The 17,564-nt window shown below is 35.8% G+C and overlaps 1 protein-coding gene across 12 annotated transcripts in view; it reads right to left on the bottom strand.

The window, feature by feature from the left end:
- Positions 1–17,564, bottom strand: part of CSMD1 (CUB and Sushi multiple domains 1) — a 1,150,108-nt gene that overhangs the window by 97,742 nt on the left and 1,034,802 nt on the right. For all 12 annotated transcript variants that reach the window (XM_080586628.1, XM_080586632.1, XM_080586634.1 and 9 more), the window contains 3 exons: positions 13,920–14,108; positions 9,542–9,688; positions 2,214–2,402 (listed from right to left, as the gene is read on the bottom strand). In XM_080586628.1, coding sequence (XP_080442754.1) covers positions 2,214–2,402; positions 9,542–9,688; positions 13,920–14,108 — 525 coding nt within the window. The remainder of the gene's footprint in view (positions 1–2,213; positions 2,403–9,541; positions 9,689–13,919; positions 14,109–17,564) is intronic.

Genomic DNA, 17,564 nt, shown 5'->3' with positions numbered 1-17,564 from the left:
CCCTTTTTTTTCATAATGAATACAATCAAATTTGATTTCAAACATTAGTTCTGACATAGCCATGATATTTAATTACAAATGTAACCCTGCAGGATTGGTTTTACAGAAATCTCAGACTTAATAGAAGGCATATTATTTGGAAACATCCAGTTATGGAATCCATGAGCTGGACCAGATGTGCAATTTCACCTAGTTTTCAATGAGGATGCATGTATTTTGACAACAGATAATAAATTTAGAACAATACTTTAAATTTCAGTTTATTGAAAAAATATATTCTTCATCCAGATATCCAAGTTGAAATAATCAGGTCAGTTATAATATTAAAATTTTTGAGTGCTACATTCATAGGAAATTTCTGGTAAAGATGAAGAACACTCTCTATCTCCTGAATCTTCTTTCCCCTCCTCCTCAAATAAATCTATATACTCTTAGCTACAAGTATTGCTGAAATTATAAATATGGCTTAAAATGAAAGAAAACGTATCTGTTAACATAATGCATTTCTAAAATCTCACAGATATTTCTTGTACATACTGATAAAATAACACAGATAGACTACGAGTCTGTTGTATTTCATGAATTTGTTGAGTTAGTTTAATTTTTGTTCTAAATTTTTTATTTCTTTCAGGGACTTTCTTCCCTGGTTATCCATGATCAAGTTCTGGGACCTAATGTGTCAAGTCATGCACATATCTTTCCATTTGTCCTCTGACTTTGTGTGAATTTTTCCATTCTGTCCTTAAAGTTAGGGTCTTTTTTTCTTAACTTGTTCAAAGGACTATTCTCCCTTTTATTCAGAACTCTTCCATGCTTTGCACACTTCATTACTTTAAGATGTAGTTCTCCAAGTTAGAATGGCAAGCTGACAAACCTCTCTCCAACTAGTATTAAAATGTGCACATAAAATGAAAAAGGCTAAACACATAAAATAAAAAACAACTGAAAATTGGACTATTCTCAAAAAAGGAGAAGGTAAGAAAAAAATGCACTAATTTTTCTAACAATTCTTAAGTGTTGGAGCATCATATTTTCAATCTGTCTGAACAATACTGGTAGTAGTATGCAGGTTTCCATCATCTGGGTGGATAAGCAGCAGAAAGGTAATGGAGTAAAAATGTATATAATTGTTGACAGCTGAGGAATCATGAGGTCTTTAATTTTGGAGAAAAGTATGACACAGGGGGTCCGAAAGCTTACGGTCTCAACCCCTCCAGCCTAAATAGCACACGCAGAATATTGTCTGTCCTCATATACTCAAAGTATCTAAGCTCCAAAGTAAGATGCCAAAATTTCAATGTCTACTAAAAAAAAAAAGACATACTGGCTAGCTAGCAGAATAACTCCCAAAGTTTCTGACACTCTTAACTAGATTAAATTCAACAGACTTTTTTTCCTTTTTCCATTGTATACAGCTACTTGAGATACTCTTAGGCCTCAAGACATCTGACAGGTTTAGTGGATATAACACAGGAGCTTGTGTTTTTCTGGACGGGTAGCTGGAGGACTGGTAAAATAACTCAGGACACCTCAAATGACACTAGACTTCTGTGTTTAAGCAAATCAAAACTTGTGTTCACATAGAGATGGTTACATTTAGTCTTAATCTTGAACAGAATTGCATTCTTTACCTCCTACATCTGTGCTTATCTGCTTCATATTACTTTATGTTAGTCCTCTATGTTAAAAAAATATACGTAATTTTTTGACAAATGTTAACTACTTTTAACAGATGTCTGGAAAAAGCTGAAGTAGACCCAGCTTAACTCCAGAATAAATAAATAAATAAAGCAGAAGTTACAGATGATGTCTTTAAAGAACTACTGATTATTTTCTAAAATAATCAAATCAACGCCTGAAAACTATTGAATTTGTATTGTGAAATTTGTATTGTATTGTGTTTGTATTTGTGAAACCTGTTCTAACAATGATACGATGAGCTGTGTACTGTTTGGAGGTATGTATTTTACCAAACAAACAAACAAACAAACAAAAACCCTAACAATGTATTTTTCATTTGGTCTGTATCTGATTGCATTGATCTAGTTCTTAATACTTCAGTTCTGTATACCTTAAGAAAGCAAGTCAATAGGTACTTGGATAAATTCATGATGTGTCTCCTGGCATACAGAAGTATTTACAGCCTGAATCTTTGTTTCGTAAAATATTTGCAATGAAATTATAGAAGCATACTCAACAAGAAAATATCTTACCTCGGCAGATTGGCACAGGAGAATCCCATTGATACATGCCATTTTGGCGACGTCTACATGTTGCATTATTTTGACCAATCATTCTGTACCCAGGTTTGCAGTAGTAATGAACTTTACTTCCAGCAGGACCACCTGTTTTATTTACAATTCCACCGTTCCTCAAGATAGGGTTTAAACTGCAATAGGGAGCTAAATGACAAATAAATAAATAAAAATAAATTAAAAACACATAAAGTGTACTTAATTTGCGAAGTTTACATTACTTATGACATATGCAAACTGAATGCCATTAAAATTAGTGCAGAATGCTTTACATTAATTTTGGAATCCTAACTGCAGGTTCAGACTTGTTTATGCACAAATATTCTGAAGCTCGGAAACATATTTTATACGTTTATGCTCTTGGACATGAGGAAGTTGCAATCAGGAAATATAGTTTGTTCAGCAAATCACTCTGACTTAGTAAACAATCTACTTCAAATATGATAAATTTGTTTTTGTAAATATATTAATGGCAAGAGGAGGGCCAAAGAGAATCTCCATCCTTTACTGGAGGCAGGGGGGAACATGAATACAGAGGATAAGGAAAAGGCTGAGGTTCTTAATGCCTTCTTCACATCTGTCTTTACTAGCCAGACCACTTATCCTCGGAGTACTCAGTCACCCAACCTGGAAGTCTGGGATGGGGAGCAGAAGAACCTCCCCCCACGGTTCAGGTGGTAAAAGTTAGAGACCTGCTGCTCCACCTGGACTGTCACAAGTGCATGGTGCCAGATGGGATCCACATGAGGGTGCTGAAGGAGTTGGCAAATGCGATTGCTGAGCCATTTACCATCATCTATCAGCAGTCATGGTCATCTGGAGAGGTCCCAGATGACTGGAGACTTTCTAATGTGATGTCCATCTCTAGGAGAGGTCGTAAGGAGGAACCAGGGAACTACAGGCCTGTCAGCCTGACCTTGGTGCCAGGGAAGGTGATGGAACAGGTCATCTTGAAGGCAATCACACGATGTATGTGGGACAACTGGGGGATCAGGCCCAGTCAGCATGGGTTCATGAAAGGCAAGTCCTGCCTGACCAACCTCATCTCCTTCTACAACCAGGTGACCCGCCTGGTGGATGAGGGAAAGGCTGTTGACGTAGTCTACCTAGACTTCAGCAAGGCTTTTGAAAAGGTATCCCACAGTACTCTCCTAGAGAAGCTGGCAGCCCATGCCTTGGACAGGTACACTCTTTGCTAGGTTAAAAAACTGGCTGGACAGCCAGGCCCAGAGAGTGGTGGCGAATGCAGTGAAATCCAGCTGGCGACCAGTGGTGTTCCCCAGGGGTCAGTGTTGGGGCCCATCCTCTTTAATATCTTTATTGATGATTTGGATGAGGGAATTGAGGACACCCTCAGTAAGTATGCAGACAACACCAAGTTGGGGGGAAGTGTCGGTCTGATGGAAGGTAGGAAGGCCCTGCAGGGGGACCTGGACAAGATGGGTCAATGGGCAGAGGCCAATGGAATGAGGTTCAAACTGGTTAAGTGCTGGGTCCTGCAATTTGGTCACAACTACCCCATGCAGCGCTACAGGCTTGGGGGAGAGTGGCTCGAAAGCTGTGCAGAGGAAAAGGGTCTGGGGGTGCTGACTGATGCCCACCTGAACATGAGCCGGCAGTGTGCCCAGGTGGCCAAGAAGGCCAATGGCTTGTGTCAGGAATAGTGTAGCCAGCAGGACCAGGGAGGTGATCATTCCCCTGTACTGTGCTCTGGTGAGGCTGTACCTTGAGTACAATGTTCAGTTTTAGGCCCCTCACTACAAGAAGGACATTGAGGAACGTGTCCAGAGAAGGGCTACAAAGCTGGTGAAGAGCCTGGAGCACAAGTTGTGTGAGGAGCGGCTCTGAGAACTGGGGTTGTTTAGTCTGGAGAAGGGAAGGCTCAGGGGAGACCTTATTGCTCTCTACAACTACCTGAAAGGAAGGTGTGGGGAACTGGGGGTCAGCCTCTTCTTGCCCATAACTAGTGATAGGACAAGAGGGAATGGCCTCAAGTTGTGCCAGGGGAGGTTTAGGTTGGAAATCAGGAGACACTTCTTCTCACAATGAGTGGTTAGGCATTGGAACGGGTTGCCCAGGGAGGTGGTGGTTTCACCATTCCTGGGGGTGTTTAAGGAAAACATGTCCCCTGGTGCTTAGGGACATGGTTTAGTGGGTGACGTTGGTAGTAGGGCAATGGTTGGACCAGATGATCTTGGAGGTCTTTTCCAACCTTAATGATTCTATGATTCTAGAAACAGAAACTGACACGCTAACTAAAGAGCCACACACAAGGTAATAAATAAAAAATACCCAAAGATATGAAGGGTGACCAAATGCTTGAAAAATGTCAGACTGAAATGTACAACCACTATCAGCTGAGTTAAAATTCTGGGCTTAAGCAGGAATCTCTACAGAGTATTCATAAAATATTGCAGCCTTGTATCAAGGACCACTAGGATAAAATGCTGCTTTCCCTCACAGCCAGTTTCTGAGAGAGGATCTGTTCTGGATCTGTTCAGGCTTTGCTGATATAGGTGCAATGACAAAGGATTGCCCTCATCAAGGAATGACAATTTTATTTATTTTTTATCACAAAAAGTGATAAACTACAGAGTAGCTGCTCCATTGACTTGAAGTAGCTTTACATTTACAAATTTAATTTACTTTTCCAAATGACATAGCATACCCATTCTTTCAAGGCCTCTTAAACAGCAATGTTTTTTTGCAAGGCAACATACAAAATATTTACAGCTCACTTATAATCACAATGTCCATTTGTCACTTGTAACTGAAGACCAACAGGGAAATAACTGCCTGGCTAAATCACACATCACTACTCAGCTGGTGCGTAGACAGCAACACAGATAAACACTGATTTTGAATCTGCAGGACCATATTCTTCCTTTCACAAAACATACTCTCTGAAGAGCTGGAACATTTAAACATTTCTGCTGAGATTTTTCAAAACTGTTTGAGGCACTTTGAATCAGGGATGCTAAATTAAAAAATTCTGAATTCCAAATAAAAAGTTGTTGAAATTGGATGCCCCCCGAGATGATTTTGTAAATCTCAGTCTTGTAGTTAATAATCTGACATCAACCCAAGAATTTATTTTAGCAAAGGACTTAATTTCCCAGCAGCATCTTTCAACATTAGTTCAATAGCTTGTACCAAGGACAGACTTATAATCAGTTAAATACTGTCTGATGTTTCAAATTATAAATAAAAAAAACCCTTCCCTCAAGCCCCATGTTGCCTTTCTTTAGCTTATATCCTAGATTTTTTTTTGACAGATAAAAGTCACGGCTTACACGACTGTTTCCTTCTAACTTTCCCTTTTGGAAATTTGTCTTCATCATTGTATTACCAGGGGATCTTGCTTTAGTGCTGTTATTCTTTAAATATCCAACAAGGCAGAGGTTTACTATCCTCCTCATTTTAGACATTTTCACTTTATAGATAAGAAATCAGACATAGGCTTAAATGATTAGGTAAGGTCACACATGAAAACTGAACAAAACTCTTCCGACTACTAAAACAGTTCCTTAATTAATGGACCATCCATTCCATATATTGCTTCTCACTTAAAAATGTACAGAATCAAAAAGGAGAGCAATACTTCACTGAACAATAAAAAAGGGTCGGGCCACCATTCTTTTTCACTTGTGTTTTGTCTAATGTCATCTAATGTGTAAACAGTATGAAAACAGCAAGGTAAATTTCCAAAAACCTATTCCTTCTTTAGTGGTAAAATTGTGAATGCCTGGTTCTTCAAAAATAAAATGTCTGTTTAAATAACCTGCTATTTATAGTACATAGTTTCTTACTGCTTGTTCAACATTTATAAATGATTCTGTTTGCATTGCTCTTGATTAAAAGTACCATATAAACCTTCATTGTGTGACTTTCCTGCTGCATTTACTACAAAGTAAATCACCACCTAAAATTTTAGAAACCATGGAAGAAACTAACCGATGAACTTCTTCATACAAATCCTCTGTCACCTCTAAAAGCTTACTGGAACTTGTAAAGACAAAACCAAATGAATTAAGAGTCTTTGCTCTTAAAGTGAAATTGAGAGGAAATAGAAACAGTTAACACATGTTGAAGCTGCACAGGTACAAATATTAAAAACAAGATTAAACCAATGGTGAAGAATTCAGCTTCTTGCAATAACAGGTAAGGTTACAAGAGCAGAATAAAGATAAAATAGATGCACACGGTGGCCTTTTAATATATATTGGCAGCCAATTACAAATTAACTAAGTAACCACTTGCCTTATTTACTCCTGAAGGACAATCAAAAGTTAAACAAAACCCTGTAGATATTATAGAGACAATGTAAACTTTCAAAGTAGCAAGCTAAGCACCCCTCTGCTTCTCAAATCACTGTCGCTGGCAGGTGTGTCAAGTACTGTGCAGAAGTATAGGAATTACAGCTGTAGTGCACGTTCATTCCTTTTATCACAACATAAAAAAAATCTCTCCTTTTATTTACATTGTTTGTGCTAGCTTGCTTAAGTAGGGATGTTAATGTGGAGTTATAAACTATTGAAGAAAAACAAAACCAAAGGTTACGCAGGTATCTGTCACAGCAATTGCACAGATTCATCTCTTATTGAGTGAGTTTCCTAGCATGGGTTCAGCAAGTTTGTCTTTCTGCATTCACAGATCCATCTGTAGTGAACAGAAGTTTTGGTGGAACCACAGTGCACCAAAAAGTCAAGTTCAAGCACCACTAGAAAAACCAACAACCATTCAAAAGAAAAAAAGAAAAAAAAACTTTTGGTATGCCATAACTTTTCATTACTATTATTATTATTATTTGCATCTGGTTTTAGTCATTTTTTTTTATATTTCCCTCCCAAAGAAAAAAAATATTCTTCCCTAGAACTACATGAAATTGTGATGCTTCCTCTCTCATTATACTATACAGATACTCACTAGATTAGGAAAGAGATCATTTTGAATCTGAGTTAGTGCAATTAGGAAAAGTATTATTTAGACTAAGGTTATGCTAGCGCCTCCATAATTTGTCAAAGCCCTTAAAAGAATGTCTCTGCTGTAATGCCTTAGCTCTTTTATACTAATATTTAGGAAAAAAAAAAAAAGAAAAAGAAACCACAAATAGAAAACATGCACATAACTTTAGACAAATAGCTTCAACATGTCAGGTTGTATGCTAAAGGAAATAGTATTTCTCTGAAAGCTTCTAGCACTTTTTAAAAAATGACGAAAATTTGTATCTACAAATGAAATCTATTTGTAACAAAACTACAATTTGTAAAATGTTGTGCTCAGGCATAGCTGGAGAAGAAGGGGAGGGTTGTGGGAGGGCAGTAATTCATTTCAATAGGTTCTTCATTATGAGGAAGCCTGCTGGCTCAGTCACAGCTGCCATGGTATCAATAGCCTTTTTGGGATCTTGTATTTTTCCTACTCTCATGTTGTTGCCTTCCCTCATTAAGATTCAAATCCAATTGTTTATGCTGCCGCTCACTGTTACTCTTCTTTCATGCTGATTATTTCCATTGAATCTCATGTAAAACATACAGAAGTTTAGAGAAAAAATGCAGGCACTGACTGACAGTGAGGCAGAAAAAGCAAAACAGTTGTTTGTTCCTAAAACACAGCCATAAGGATTACATATCTCTCTCCAGCTCCCAAATAGTATTATTAGTTGCTGCTAGTGCCATAACAACTGATGAACTGAGCCTAGCAAAACATGTTTTGTGTACGTGCAAAGGTGTAAAATAATTTCTTATTCCTCAAAAATCAGTCACCTAAATAATTTGGTATTTACCAAATAAATTCTCTACATGATCTCTATTCTTGCAACCCTGATATTGCTTCCTCACTGCAAATTCAAGATAGAAGGCCCACCCTCTTCACTGTCACCTATCTGACAGTTATCTTGTGACAGGTTCTCTCTGTTCATTTTCCCACACTCTCAATTCATCTCTTAACTCCTACAATTGCCCTTTCCTTATGAAAAGCTAACTGAATCTCCTGTGTGCTAGAAACAACATCCCTTTCCCCATCCTCCAGTTTTAGTTTGTCTTTGGTAATACTCCAAATACTGCTCGAAAGATGGAGATAATGCTTTCACTAACGTCTTTTTTTCTTTCTGACCATTTACTAACTGCTCATAGCTCTCAAACCATAATCATGATATTGTTCTGAGTACTTGAATTTAACCCTTATCTTCTCTTTCAGTAGCATGAGAAATTTTCCAGAGATTAGGCAGCAAATGCATGGATGGTACAGGAAAGGAGAAATCTCAGTGCAAATCATCTCCCTAAATGTCATGCCACTTAGCATCTGTTTACCATGCCTAAATGGGATATATATGATGCTTGGTAAAACATTCTTCTAAAACATCCTCAGTATTCTTTTTTCTACTTAATTTATACTGACAATTTTTATCCACCAAAATTAACACTCACACATTCACACGTTGTTAATCAAGTCCAAACACAGAAAAAGCAAATGTTAACAACAGACAGAGTAATTATCACTTCTCTCTCTATTTACAACATGGAAGTGATCCTTAAGTCAAGTCTCTTAGGAGCATTGTGTCTGAAGGGGTATGTGTGACAACATGTTAAAGAGGCTCCAAGCAGAGTAAGAACCTATATCTCTACATGTAGAGTATAATCCAGTATTACAATATTGGTAACTGATTTTTGTTGTTGTTCTGTTTTTAGTAAGAGATGCAATTTTAACAAGGACATTATTTAGACAGACTATTTACATATTTTCATATCACTGCAATACCAGATTCATATGCTGCTTGTTCAAGAAGTGAAGGACTTTTTTTTCCCCTGTTTTTCCATTTATTTTTACATAACAAGCATAGTAATAAGAGTTGTGAAATTAACTGCAATTTAAGGAAATTATAAGCCTAATAACCTTGTGATGAATTGCAGTTGGAGTACTGCATAACATTTTGGGGTCAGATATTCTGCCTCATGAGTACTTCTTTGTGAATCTAAGGGTTATCAATCTCATTAAATTCAAAGGCCTTGCTCCAGGTCTGATAAGACAAGATAGCAGGTTGCAGAGGAAAGTATTCATTGGGGAAATATTATTCCAGAGATCTTCGGCAAATTCAGAGAAAATAGAGAGTTCAAGTTCTGCACTTGTGTTGAATTTACAACAGGATGATTATGCATCATCAAAATATACATTATAATAAAGTATTAGAATCAGAGAAACAGACATTATATTACAAGTCTTAATTTGATGATGAATAGTATGTTTAATCCACAAAGTATGATTTAATGGAAATCATTAATAGTTACCTGAGTAACGGATCTTGAATCCTTTCTTACTGGTTGCATGATCAGTTGACCAGCGAAGATACAGCTGATTCATTTTGCTTGTAAAGTTCATTTGTCCAGTATGATTTCCACTTAAAGCAACCAATAAAGGGCTTTGCCCTGAAGAACCTTAAGAGATGAATAAAGAAAACATTGAAGTTTTAATGTACTAGCAGTTTAAGCAATCCTTTCCATATTTTAACTGAGCTGTGAATGTAAATATATTAAGGGAACAATAGCATGGCATATTTTTGCCATTAAAATAATGAACAGATCTCTATTTAAACTGTCTGTTCAGTTCTGGGTTTTCATGGGAGAGCAGCATAAGAAACCCAGATACAAACAAGCTGACATATAAAACAATGAGTGTTTTTGCCATAAACACTAAAAAATCACTGGAAACTTTATTTTTTTAAAAATATATATATTTACAGAAATTACTCTGTAGTAGGTCACATTTCTCCTCCTTGTCCTTTTTTTTTATCTAATATTTATTTAAGCTCTTTTTCAACTAGTGACTGGAAGCAAATTTATAAACTTCTTGACATTGTGCAGCTTGTAGAATTTAAAGCACCACCATATTACATAGTGAACATATTACCTAAATAATACCTGTCACGTATAAAATCACCACAGTTGCAATGGGGAATACACATACATACAAGTGCTACGAATTCACAATGCATACATATTAGGACTCAGTTATGTTAAAATATTATCATAGTATCATTTCAGTGTTAAAAAATATTAATTTATGGTGAATATAGGATGTTGAAAAGTATGTGTGTCCAGCCACTAGACTGATATCTTCATTACAATAAACCTCTAGAAGAACAAGTAATGATTTGGGAGCAGATAATATAACACAATGCCATATAATGAAAGGGAAAAAAAAATCAATAAATCAAGCTACTGAATGCTTTCAAAAACATGAAATGACATCCTTTTCCTCAACATGAAGGTTATCTATTCTACAGCTGAACTCCTCCCTTTCATATGATCACTATGCCATTTACTCTGTGTCTTGCAAGTTTTGGAAAGCCAAGTTCAACCAACATTATCTTGGTCACAGCAGACATTTAAAATAAAGAGGGCGTTTCATTAATTTTTGCTGACTTTGACCAGCTGCGGCCTGATCAGTTCTTCTTATGTTGCATGAAAGCATAAAAATAAAACTGATTCCAAGGAGACCTAAAAATTGAATGCAATTGCTGTCAACATTCTCCCCTTCCAGTCCAGTAAAAAAAAATAAGTAAGTTTTCTGTTTGGGATGTTTCAGGTACAAAAGGGAGGCCACAGAAAACCATAAAAAATAAGACAACATCCCAGTGCTTTAGAACTGCATTTCAGTCACCATAATGACAATACTATAATTAAATAAATATTAATAAATAAACCGTAAATAAGGTAAAAGAAGAACAATTAAACATAGCTTTAGGCACAGGTTGCCCTCATCAAAATTCTTTGTGGCTTGTTTGTGGTTTTTGTTAGAGTTAGTGTCTGATGATTGCAGATAGACAATGAGGACTGCTGAAGTCAACTCCTATTTTTGCTTGAAATAATGATTTATAACATGACAATCCATTTAGTTTCTCTTGCTTCATCTCTTGCTTCATCCTGGGCATTGTAAAATCTGCTTAATACAATTTAGTCAGTTCATAAAGTACCGTTACAGTTTAGAAATTCTCAGATAAAGGGCTGCAAGAGTACAATTACAAATAAAGATCTACTACATATAAAGAGGAGATAATCTTTCCTTACTAGTGATGGTGAGATTAGATTGCAGCACCACATACCACATAGCCACACCACATTTTTTAGCCATTGGGAGATCAGAGAAATGAGTCTTAATCTTTCCTGAAGTTGAGTTTCAGCTTCTGGACACTACCAAAGCAGACAGCTCTTCAGCTGATGTTCAGAAAAGTCAATAGCAGGACGCAGGTATTCTTGAGCTTGATTTTTTGTTATTATTATTTCTGAGTTTGTCTATACAGGGAAAAATATACTAAACTTCTAGGGTGCTGACCTGTCATATAACGTTTTCCTGAATGTTAGGTAAAAGTTGGCATTGCTGTCTCATTGCAATGACAGAATTATGTTGGCTTTTTTGGGGAAAAAAAAAGTCAGTTTGTGTATTAAACAAATGTATTAAACAAATTAAACAAATGCTATTCAGTATTAGCAGACTGAATACAGCATTTTCAAGTTCAAAAGTGTTTAATAATTATATTCATGGTACATACATGGCTTCTTTGGTTTAGAGTATAGATGGGATATCTTAGGGCTCTGACTGATAATCGAGAAAGGGTTAATGTGCTTATTGCTAATGTGCTTATTGCTCTCAGCTGACCAGGGTGGCTTCATTAATGGGATGTCTATCCTGATCATCATACAGCTGCAAAAGCACCATAATTTTCAATGTAGTGAGTTAGGCATAGTCACTATTTTCATTTGCATTCCAAAGCTGCCTTATAAGGTCATCAGAAGCCTATACCTCAGCAAATATTATTTTTCTAAAAATTTTCTTGCTGATTTTTATATATTTATATGTGAAGTTTGAGAATATATCTTTACCTGGTGTAAATAGACCGGTTACAGTAAGTTAAATGAAGCTATGCTATTTTAGACCACATAAGGTTCTGGGATATGATCTGCAAAATTCAACAATACAGAGAAATATCTAAACCAGCTCTGAACGAGCTAGTCTGAGTTATATCCATCACTGGAAACAGTATAGCCACATCAGCATTGCCTTCTGCCCCTACTAGCTCATCATGCTGAGATGTAGAACCAATTAGCCTAGCGAAGCACATTGCTAATGTGGCCACAGGGACACAAACAAGTATCTCTGCAAGGCACTGCAATGTGCCATATTTAAATATCAACTTGTTGAGAGCTAGCTCAGGAATCTCTACATGGCACTACACTGAGAGGTTATAAATATGCCATTATCGTTCTCATTTAAGTTTGCTGGTAGGTGGTAGAAAAAATGACTTGTGAAGCTGTGCTAGAGATGAATTTTTAAGACTGTGGTTCTATGTCATGAAATGACAATGTTTAAAAATGTAGGAACTGTGATAATTCTTCTCTCAGATTTATTATTGATAATCTGATTTCATTACATTTAAATGCATAAGAAAAAAAAATTATTTGTCAGGAGCATTAAGCAATCTAAGAAGACTTTTTCAAAAGAAAACGAAGTGATCAGATCACTAGAAAGTTCCCAGGCATAACTGCATACTACACATTGCCTTGATGTTAAATACAAAATAGAGTAGTGGAAAACAGAGATTTTTCAGACTATTTTCTCCACTAACCTGACACAGACCAACAAATACAGTATGAAGGAAAAACAAAACTAATGAACCAGGATTTTTAAAAGAATGAAAAATATTGTATTTTCTTTTTCCGAATGCTGTTATCAAAAAAGGAAACTATTTTAACAATAATTTTAGACACTAAAAGCCTGTTACTTAGTAAGAATGCATAGAGAAAAATACTTCAAAACATATGAGCATTTAATATTTTTCATGTTATAAAACTTACACGGTGAATATTAATCAGTTCTATCACAGTTATCATATATACTTGGTTAATGAGGGAGGACATGATAACAGTCTCCAAATGAATAAAAATATATTAAAGAACTATCAGGGACCAGCTATTCTCATCAATCAACGAGAACAGAACAAGTGGCAATAAGCTCATAATTCAGCAGAAAAATAAGAATAGCCTGTTAATTAAATAGGGCCCTTTGAGAGGTTACTGCTATGAAGTAAGAAATGCTTCTACATTCTAGAAATTGAGTTTCTGTCATTTTTCTACTCTTTGTCCTAAAACAGATGGCCAAATCCTTTAATATGGATATATTCAAACAAGATACAGCAGTGGTTCTGCTATGCTGTGGAAAAAGTAGAGTGGGTATTTGGACTCAAATTTGAGTATTTGGACTTAAATAATTTTACAAAATTGGACAAATGGAATTATACCCCACAAGTATTTCTCTCCCAGAAACAATTCATTACAAAACAGCATGTTAGCTTCTGCTTTCATACACCTTCATACATTTCCAAGGGTACAGAAAAACTGCATGATGTTGACTTTAATAGGAAAGCTGCTTATTGCTCCTCCTCTAACAATACTAAAAATTAAACAGCCTCTTGACTGCATCTATAAAAAACTTTCATTAACTAACAGACTTAGATTTAAAGCAAAAGTAATAAAAATACTGGACTAGATTTTGTATGTATTGCTGTGTAACGAAACCAACAGTTGGAAATCAAGACCCACTTGACTTTATATCTGTTCTTTCTTGGCAAGACAGAATTTGGCAATTCTTGGCAAGACGGTTCTTTCTTACCATCAAATACCTCCAGCTCATCAAACTGCTTTTCACTTTGAAACATTTCTACAAAGATGGAGATGTTATATCCTGTATCAACCTTTATAGTCCAAGAACAAGTCTGAGAGTTGGGATATGTGCCTGGGTAGCCTGGACTGAGGATCACTCCTGACGATTCTGTACGGATTTCATTTGCTGGACATTGTGCTAGAAAGGATACGATAAGAAGAAAAATAAGAATAGCAATGAAACAAAGTATTTTCATTAAAAAAAAAAAAAAGTTATGTTTTAGATATATATACTTCAGTTTCAGTTTCCAAATAAAAACATGTTAAAATCATGTTCCTGTCAGTACAAACAGAAACAACAATCAGCTTTATAAACCTTGTGTTTATGAAACTGAACATCAATCTTAATAAAACATTCATCCAGAAACATGACCAAAGAGTCACAGCCCAAAGAGTTTACAGTCAAGAGGTCTGTATACAATGGTGTGATCATTCCCATACGTAGGTAAAAGTCCCAGTAAAACTTATTATTTATTTATATATTTATATTTATCATTTATCTAATTATTATTATTATTATTATTTCACCTTGTATTCAAAGGTGTATATGATCTCTGCATATGACTATACTAAATAGCTGTATATTAAACAGTTGAAAATTTTATATTCTAAATACTGGTTTTGATTAAAATATCTTTTGTTGGCCACTTTTTCTTTAATATTTTGCCTCTCATGCAGGATGGACATCTTCATGTCTGTTTGCTGTTGAGGTCTGATACATTTTCTCTACATTTTTGTGTAAGATTCACAAATACATCTTTATATATATACATTCCTGGAAATTGTCTGGCAAAGTATCCAAATAATTGTGTAAAATAAAGGATTTTGTAAAGCTGAGTAACATTAAAAAAAAAAAAGAGAAAAAAATGATCAGGGGAATAGATGTGGGAATAGACATAGTCCAGGGGAAAAAAAAAAAAAAAAAAAAACAACAAAACCAAAGAACAAAAAGAGATAACTATCAGAAACAAACATTAAAAAGCAGACTGTTTCCCCTTGTTGGCCTTTTACAGACTTCACACTTGGAGATGAAATTTTGGTTCAGTTGTAGCCAAGAACTTTGCTGTAAACTTTTGGAAAACAGGACTGGACAAGAGGTCCTTTCCAACCTCAACCATTCACACGAGATATATCACAGTACCTAATAATGAGAGAGACATTTCGGCAGTTACTCAGGGGCATGAGAGACAGTGTATTGCTCCTTTACAGTTTAGTGGGCTGGATGCACAGGTGGGTGATGTGGCAAATGGGTAATGCTCACTTCAGCAGCCATTGCTGGCTCACTTTCTCCACTATCACAGACTACTCACCAGCTTTCCCTGGGTATACCTTAGTTGCTGATTACATGACTTAATCAGTAGGGTGGAAGCTAGACTTGAACATTTGTAAGATTCATATGGTTAAAGACATAAAATTGAGACAGTGAGATACTGAAACAGCGAGACTGTTTCACCTTGATCTGTAAAACAAAGGACATGTCCATTTTCCAATAGTATTATCAATCAATAATTGTCAATGGAATAAAAATAAACTCCACAGTGCTCTGTTCTTTATGTTACACATACAACAGGTGAAAACAAACGTGGATTTAAACACTTCAGCCCCAGAAAATATTTAATTATTATTTATAAGTCTATCCTGTGAATTTTATAAGTAGCTATTGTAAAATGGTTTGGCATGATAATAGGAAAAACAGTAAAACAAACAAACAAACAAAAAAACCCTGCTCCAGGCGTATTGGAGGGCATAAGCGATCTATTTAACATTCATTTTTAATCATATAACTCCACATATAAATTCAGAATACTGTTATTTGTTAATTTGCTTGAATTCATACATAGAGACAAGGCTTACAGAAAAACAAAAGCAAATAACAGAGATCTTTACATTACACAATGACATGTAATTGAGTGTGATGGGGCAGTGAGAAAAGTCCTTCTGCAAGACAGCATAACACTCTCATGATATACCAAGAAACAGATTATCTAACCTGACTTTTGGAGAAATGTGATTTGGTTGTTTTGATAAAGGCATGACTAAGCTTCTTGACCTACCTCTAATACTATTGATTCCTCCACCTATGATTTCACTTTTTATTCATAAATATCAATACCATGCTAGGACAACAGTACTACCTCTCTAATTTAAGTATTTTCATCAGTCAGATTAGAGATATCTACCTTATACCGAATGTCAAGTAGCTGTTTTATAAATATGTGAATTTTTGTGACCAATAAAGGAGTATTTCTTGCCGTGCAGTGCTCATCATGCTTTAATTTACATCTCTACCCTTCCCTAACTGCAATTAAAAAAGTAAAGAAAGTTATAGAAAGAGAATACAAGGACAGGATGGCAGCATAGGCTCCACAGGTATAAACACAAATGTTCAACTACTGATCGCCACAGGAATGCAACCTTGAGAGCTGGGAAGAATTGGTTTAAGGGCTTAAAAAAGTGAATAAAGAACATGTATCCAGGGTATTTGAAACATCCCACATATAGTGAAAATCTGAAGTAAAATTGGAAGGTACAAATGACAGCCACAACACCCACAAAAATAAAAACAAAAGGCAGGGATGGGGAGGAGAGGGCTGTGGGGAGAAACAGACAGAATTTTTGCAGCAGTGTCTTTCTCATTAAGGACTCTGCACTGCATCAGCACCAATCCTTACCCGCAGAAAGTTACCTTGCTTCTTCAGTAGAGAAGGGAGTCTGATTTGCCATTTTACCACATCTTACAATGTCAGCTCAACATGTTTCATGTCATGTTTCACTATCTATTTTGGTTAAGTAAGTAAAAAATTTGGAAGAGCAGCATGTGTTTTTTCTGCTCCAATCATACACACTTTACGAAGATGATTACTAACAAAGCACTTGGATGCAAAAATGTATAAAAACAGATACGGCTAAATATATTTGTGCAAATGAGGAGGGGGCAGAAAACACGTCATTCTTAAAACTTAATGATCTGGAGATCATTAATTCAGAATGATGTGCAAGTGGTCACGGAGACTGATTTTTCTTGCCTGTTAGATATGTCAGCAGACTTGTCTTGTATATAGCATTCTAGAATCTGGCTCTCTATCACATAAATGTATGTCTCTACCTCAACATAGCGTAGACACAGCACAGCTCAGGAGAATTAAAAGTTTTCTGACATCTTTCAAAAATATGAATCTGATCCAAATACAGATAATATAAACAATCACAAACTACAGTTGGTAAAATGCAGAAATACAAGAAGACAGTCAGAAAATTAGTTTGAAAAACAATGCAAATTACATGGCAAGTAGCAATTTTTCCAAGTCTATTAGGATCAGATAGTAATGTATAAATGCAGTTCTATACACCATCACCTCAAAAGAAATAGAGTAGAATTGGAAAAGGTATTGAGGAGGGTGACAAAAATTATTAAAGGTATGAAATATATTCTGGTCTGTAGAATAATGCCATAAATATTGTGAATAGAGGACAACTCATTACTGTTTTTTCCGCTAGAAGAACTACAAGACATGAAGTAGAAACAGCAGGTGTTAAAGGTTCAAGACAGACAAAAGGAGAAATATCTTCATATGTTACATAATTTAATAATTAC

Source organism: Anser brachyrhynchus (assembly GCF_964034855.1).
Source record: "Anser brachyrhynchus genome assembly, chromosome: 3".
In the NCBI taxonomy this organism is placed as follows: domain Eukaryota; kingdom Metazoa; phylum Chordata; class Aves; order Anseriformes; family Anatidae; genus Anser; species Anser brachyrhynchus.
Note: the sequence above shows the minus strand (reverse complement) of the source record. Positions and strands in the feature narration are given on the sequence as shown.